The 7,177-nt window shown below is 41.4% G+C and overlaps 1 protein-coding gene across 3 annotated transcripts in view; it reads left to right on the plus strand.

Moving 5' to 3' along the window:
• PHACTR4 (phosphatase and actin regulator 4) overlaps nucleotides 1–7,177 on the plus strand; it is a 71,245-nt gene that overhangs the window by 53,029 nt on the left and 11,039 nt on the right. For all 3 annotated transcript variants that reach the window (XM_012722466.1, XM_012722464.1, XM_012722465.1), the window contains 3 exons: nucleotides 324–683; nucleotides 4,398–4,995; nucleotides 6,811–6,998. In XM_012722466.1, the coding sequence (XP_012577920.1) occupies nucleotides 324–683; nucleotides 4,398–4,995; nucleotides 6,811–6,998 (1,146 nt within the window). The remainder of the gene's footprint in view (nucleotides 1–323; nucleotides 684–4,397; nucleotides 4,996–6,810; nucleotides 6,999–7,177) is intronic.

Genomic DNA, 7,177 nt, shown 5'->3' on the forward strand with positions numbered 1-7,177 from the left:
TTTGTGATTCTCAGAGATGGACAAGGATGTTAAATATCAGGTAACTGCAGGTCTTCTTAAGCTGCACTTTGCTCGTCTTCACTGGGAGAACACTGACATGTCTCCTCCAGTTGCCTGGCTTTTGTGTGAAGACTCTTTACCATCATGATCCTCTTATTGATTGAGTTGTCACATACGTTCAGTATGTTGAGAAACCTGTTCTGTAAGCTAATCCATAAATTCAGTAATTGATGAAGTTGACCGTAAGTCCATAGAAGTGTTAACATTTTTAGTCTGCCCTGGTACTCTCTGTTCCCCTTTTAAATCACATTGTCATTCCACAGGCTCAACTGGAAGCCAGCCTACTTCCGAGTCAGACTCTGTTCCTGAGAATGCAAGCAGACCGCCTTTACTTCCCCCTAAAAGACCTTTGTCCTCTTCTTATGAGGCACATGAAGGGCAAGCAAAGGATGCCACTTCCTCTGCCATCTCCACTGCTGCCACCACCACAGCCCCTGCAGCCACCAGCCTAGCAAAGACTGTTAATTCCTCCGTGCCCCCTTCCCCAGCACCCAGGACTCTGCCTACTGCTCCCGGCAGCTCTAACACTACTGCTACCCCAAGCCTCACTCTTACCATCCCTGCCAAGCAGCCTCCTATCCCGCCCCCTAAACCAGCTCACAGAAATAGCAACCCTGTCATTGGTAAGTCAATTGTTAAGTCCCCCTTGTTTTGGGTTTGGTTTGATTTGGGATGGTTGTTTTACTGAATAACAATATTTGATTTGTGAGTGATTGAGAGAGTTCTTAATATATTGTCCCTTTGAACGCCCTTGATAAAGAAAAAAACTTGGAAAACGAGGCCAATAGCTATGCATGGGAACAAGCTGAAATCAAAATGCCACTAAAATTAGGTTCAGGTTTAGAGGGATTTATGCCTGTTTTCCTAAACAGTGTTTCTGAAGTACTACTTCTAGTTGGGGGACTAGGTATGTAAAGACCACAACAGGTTGCACAACAACAGTGCAGGTTTGAGCTGCACTGAGAAATGTTTTTTCTTAAACCAACTTTAAACTGCCAGTGCCTTCCCTCATCTAAACTGAGAAGATAAAATGATTGTATAGATGCCAGTGTACCTTGTGATTCAGGCTATGACATAATATCTTCATGGAGAACTGCAAAAGATATGATTTAAATTGTCCTGATAAAATCGAGTTTTCTCTTGGGAGAGTTAAGAATGCCACTCTTGATTGAAATAAGTGGTGGAAGAGAGAAGAGAGAAAGTAAAGGTAACCAGTGAGTTTTTATTGGCTTGGTAAATTTATTTTAAGAAAGGGAGGACAGGAGAAGGTGTGTATCAGGGAAACTACTAAACTTAGTGTACTGCTTAGGGTTCTTGTTAATGATTGAATGGAGAAATAAAAAATAAGCTTTTTCAATGGCTAATAGCACCACTTTGTGTGGGGTGATTAGAACCTTGAAAAACAGGCTCAGAATTTATTGCTTGACAGGTTGGAGTCATACTCAGCTTGGTAAAAACAGGATGGTGATCATTATTACTGTTATCACCACCCTGGATGGATAGTGCTGTGTTGCTTTATCTCTGAGCAACTTGAGGAGCTTTCATATACTTATTTTCAAAACCTCCTTGTGAAGTAGGAAACTGATTTTATCTATTATATAATTAGAGCAGTTACAACATGAAGAAGTGTGACTCATTCAGGGTAGCTGTTAGTGAGAGAGAGACCAAACAAAGGCCTTTCCCCTCTCTCAAGCCGAGACCTCCATCCTGTTCACCATGGTCTCAAACTGTTACCTAGGTGACACGTGTTTGCATCCCAATATGGAGGGCTTGTTAAAGCACAGATTGCTGGATGGGCAAATGAGATAAAAGGGGTCAGTTGATTGTGGGGGATGCAAACTAGATCTCTGTTGGAGATTTTGACATGGCATGTATAGACATCAAACTATATGCTCTACATCTAAAGCCTGTAGTAGTTGTAAGCCAGCATTACTTCAATTGAATGTTTCAAAAATAGACAATTCCTGGGCCCACCCTGACGGCACAGCAGGTTAAAGCGCAGCACTATGAAGCTATCCACAGCCACTGCAGCACAAGTTCGATCCCCAGCCAGGGAGGTGACCCACATAGCATGGCAGACCTCTCCTGTCTCGCCCACTGCTCCCCTCCGCAGTGTATTTCAGTAGATCTGCCTGCTCTGCTCCCCACTCTGTCTCTGGTGAATCCTCTCACCCCCTGCACCTCTGGCAAGTACCCCAGTTCTGTCTGCATAAATAAATAAATCTTAAAAAAAACAAAACTTAAACAAAACCCTCCTCCCATTGTTAAACACTGTCCTTAGAATTTCTGATTGAGTAAGTATGGGGTGAAGCCTAAGAATTTGTATTTCCCAGGTAATACTAATGCACTGAGATAAATTGTTAAGCTAGTTGTACTATAACCTGGGCTAAACAGAGAGGCCACCCAACCTACAGTGAGAAGCCCAAAGCAGTAGGCCCACAACTGAGAGATAAGTGTCAGTCCGTGAGTGGTTGTCAGCAAGAGAAAACTAGCACAGTTCACACATTTTTCACTAAGGTTAAATAAATTTGACTAAAAGGACTCTTGTTTGTTCTGAAACTATGTCCTTCTTAAATCTTTGGCCTTAAAAATGTGCCTCTTTCATGAACAGATTGTGTTCATAAATGGTTACTGAATATCAAAGCTCACTTGAAAACTGACAACTGGAAGTTAGTCAAAAATTTCTTATTAATTATATTGGTCTGTAAAATCCAAACATTTGGAAACTACTGCCTTTGGCTGCTAACAGGGATAATATGGTAAGGACTAAGGACCAATTAGTAGTAGGATCAGGAACAACCACCAGAAATAGCTGAACAGATGAAGGGGATTTGTAACACTTCCAACAAACATTCTGACAACGAACATTCTGACATCTTTCCCACAGAACTGCAGTCAAATGCCTCTGTCAGGGTAGATGTACACTTCCTTAACATTTTCATTAAATTATGTTCTCGATTGAAATGTTAGGATAGTCAAGTTGGTTTTATTAGGGTTGGTATTTGTTGTAGATGCAATAGCTAACTGCCATTTTTAGAGGCATCAAAAGTCCAGTCTACTCAAAAGTATTTCATTAGTCATAAAATTCATGTTTTTGTAATTAGTGTTTTACTGTACATTTAGAATCTTTTTTAAAATGTACTTACAAGGGACATTAAAATATCAGAATAGCTGGCCTTTTACTCTGCTGCCAGTGGAGTGGGATTTAGAGTAGAAAACAATTTCTATTTCAGTTGTTATTCTAGGTAAGACACGGGTTATTTGAAAATAATTGATGGGATCAGTTTAATGGTTTTGGGCCAAGAGCTAGAAGTTGGTGATCAAGAAAACTAATTTTGTGTAAGCTTGGCCCTTAGATAAGGTGTGACTTTCTGAAGGCCACCTGGAATCCTACAGAGACTTTGCCAAAATAGCACCTGAGTCGTCGTAGACTTTGGGGCAGTCATCAAGCGATAGCTACTGTCCTGATACAGGCCTCTCCTCTACTGAACATGTGGTGAGGACCTTGTGGTCAGGCACTGCGCCTAGCCCTGTGGGCGTGCTGACAAAGAGAAGGCTTGTCCTGTCATCATCAGGAGCCCGTGTTGGAGGTGGGGGACTGGGCATAGAGGACAACAGAAGGTGTGGACACTGAAAAAGATAGACGGTAACATCTGGAGTAGGTGAGACAGTGGAGGTCGTGAAATCTGGGAGCGAGCTCAGCCTTCCCAAGTCTGTGGTAGGATTTGAGGCAAGTCAACCTCTACAGCCTAAGCTTTTCCAGCTGTAAAACAGTAAAAATTATCTCTTTTATAAGGAGACTATAAAGTCAAATAGAAAAGTACTTCATTGTCTCAGGGGCTGTTCCATTTGCTGTAAAAATCAAAGATGATATTTATAGTTTTATAATACAGAATTATCTAGATATAATAAGGATATAGTGAAAGTAGGCAATAGTATTTATTTGTGTTTTTATTGCTATCTACACATTTCATTTTTTAAAATGCTAAACAGTTAAAATGAAAAGAACTTTATATCTGAATTTTTTCTGTTTGCATATTCATGACCTACACCAAGAATCAGTCCTAAAAACTGCCATTATCTATTATTATAGCAGAGATGTAAGAAGTTTATAATCAGATACTAAGTGGTATTTCTACATATTTATACATTTATTAGACTTTCTAGTTTTTAAATATAAATTTTGCTTCAGGATGGGATATCTAGAGAATGACAAAGCCTCAAGATGGCATAATTTGCCTGAAAGTTTGATTGAGCTCAATACTAATTCTAGACCCTGGGCTAGATCCTAAAAGCACTGTGAAGTGATCTTAAGGAGAATTTTCTCTCTTTTCCAGCCGAACTGTCCCAAGCAATCAACAGTGGTACGTTGTTATCAAAACCATCCCCACCCTTACCACCTAAAAGAGGCATTCCGTCAACCTCGGTACCCACCTCAGAGTCTACTGCTGTCACCACAAAAGCACCAAGTGATCAAAGAGAAAAGAACACCTGTTCTGTGGGCGCTGAGCCACTGCTGATGATCCCACCTCCCTCTCCGTCCCCCCCACTGCCTACTCATATACCTCCAGAACCACCACGGTCCCCTCTATTCCCTGCTAATAAGACTGTTCCAGTTCTGCCAGGAAGTGAGTTTCCACCTTCCTTAGATTTACCCCAGGAGGTTCCCCAGCAAGAAGATCAGAAAAAGGAATTCCCCAGGAGGATACTGGACCAGAGCTCTGGGGAGCCCCATACGCCCTCCAGGCTGCCCCCTCTCCCACTACATATCCGAATCCAACAGGCCCTGACCAGCCCTCTTCCCATGACTCCTCCTTTGGAAGGCTCCCACAGAGCTCAGTCGTTGCTCTTTGAGAACAGTGAAAACTTCTCTGAGGGCAGCAGTACTCTGGAAAGGACCAGATCACTTCCTGTCACTATTGAAATGCTGAAAGTGTGAGTGTTTTTAAACTTGACTCTTATTTCCTCTTCTTGACATAGGGGGCCCTACTTTGAAAGTAATTACTTAAAAAAATGTGAGTAAGTTTAAAGATTATCAACAAAATTTCTAGAATTTATTCACCCTACTTACCTTTGTACCATGTTTCCCATGGAAGAAATTGTTACAGGGTAACCCAGTGTAAACTGGGTTGCCTCTCTGTGGGTCCTCACCCACACGCTTAAAATTCAGTTGTACTGCAGGCACACACAAAGAGGGTCAATGGTGGGCTTATTTACAAAGGGGAAGGAAAAGGAACAACCCAGGGAAAGAGGTATACAAGTTAACTAGAGCATCCTACTAGTTCCACTGACTTGGAACTCCAGTAGCACACTGATAGTTCGTCAAGAGCCAAACGACCAGCCACCAGCCCCACGGTCTAGAGAGAGAGCGTGCGTGTCTAGCATGGCTCCCTTATATATCCACAAAAGCCCCAAAATACCAGCTTAGCTCCACCCTTGGGTCCTCGCAGTTCTCCCCTTGGTATTTGTAGTTTTAATAATTGAAATAGGGGGTGGAGTCCACAAAATTCTGCAGAGTTCCTTCAGGACATCCTTTCCCCCTAACAAAATTTTCATGATAATACAAAAACTTTACAAACTTCTGTGTGTGAAAATTAAAACCCCTGGTTTTATATCATCTAAGGAAGGTAGTATAACAGGCTGCTTAAGAGCATTAACCCTGGAAAAATATAGCTCTTCATTTATATCCCAAATCCACTTCTTACGAACTTACAGCAATATACATCGCTTAACCTTTCCGCTCTTTAGCTGTGTAATATGTAAATTGGAATAATGTCTGACTTTCAGGCTTGCTATAAGAATGAAATTAGACAAATCTGAAAGCATCAATATGAGGCACATACATTGGGTAGAAAAGGACAGGCATAGTCTAGAGAAAAAGAAGGGAGCTCTGAAAGATAGCTCAGTATTCCAGCCCCATGAACTACATTTGATATCTTGCTCTTTATCTGTCCCTAAAAATTCACAGCAGCTTTTGTTCATATACCTTTTTTGCCTTTTTAAAATTCAAATGAATTTTGATAGAACATTAACACTTTTTGGCCAGTTGAAGGTTTGTCTTACTAACTAAATGAACTACCATAGACTGTTACAGCATCTTCCTAGTTGTTACTTGTTTGGCCTCAATCTTTGTTCTTGCTGGTGTTACTTATTTTATAAACTAGAGAGACAGTTTAGGAGTTTGAAGTAGACCAAGTTTTAGTATTATGCCTCCAGAATGGCGGTGGCTGGGGGGACTTAGTTTTTTTTACTTCTCTCTGCTACCTGGGATTAGGTTATCATTTTGAATTATTACTCCATCAGTCAATCTAAGGGAACTGATTAAATATTTGTATTGTGTATCGTCAGTGATCCAGGTATGCAGTTAGATGCTGTGTGGTCTTTTTTAACTAGACCAAAACAAACTCGCATTTCACATGTAGCTAGTCAGGGCCCTAAGTGTCAGACACTAGTGCTTGCTAGAACTTGTCTGTTTCATTCTTACAATAGCCTGCAGGGTAGACATTCCCATTTACACGAGTTAAGCAACACTGCTACAACTTTGTAATAAAAGTAGAGCTGGGAGTTGAACATAGTGCCCTTTAGATGAATAGATACTGGTAAGTTTCTTAGCAAGATTGTTTAAAGTTAAGGGAAGGAATTATCGTTATTTTTTTCATATACTTTTCTATAGTAACTCAGTATTGTACCTTGCAAGTCACTTTTCCTTTATGTTTCTGAAAGGGAAATAAAGTTATTTTAATTTGTTAGTCCAGACGATGAAGAAGAGGAGCAAACTCAGCTATTTACATTCGATGAAGTCGTGACATCTACCTCAGCCATTCCTAAACTACCACGGTGTCTACAGGAAGAAGAGGAGGAGAAGGAGAGTGACTCTGATTCAGAAGGTCCTATTCAATACCGTGATGAAGAGGAAGAGGAAGATGACAGCCATCATAGTAAGAAAGGGAGGGAAAGACAAAAGCTACTTGCTGCTGGGGGCCTCCCTGGTGGCAGAAGGGGTTAAGTCGCAGCACTGCAAAGCTATCTGCAGCCATTGCAAGCCTGAGTTTGCTCCCCAGTCAGAGAGCTAACAACCCACGTGGCGCAGCAGGACCGCTCCTGTCTTGCCCACTGC

The sequence above is a fragment of the Condylura cristata genome, unplaced genomic scaffold (assembly GCF_000260355.1).
Source record: "Condylura cristata isolate star-nosed mole 26May11 unplaced genomic scaffold, ConCri1.0 scaffold00008, whole genome shotgun sequence".
NCBI classification, from domain to species: domain Eukaryota; kingdom Metazoa; phylum Chordata; class Mammalia; order Eulipotyphla; family Talpidae; genus Condylura; species Condylura cristata.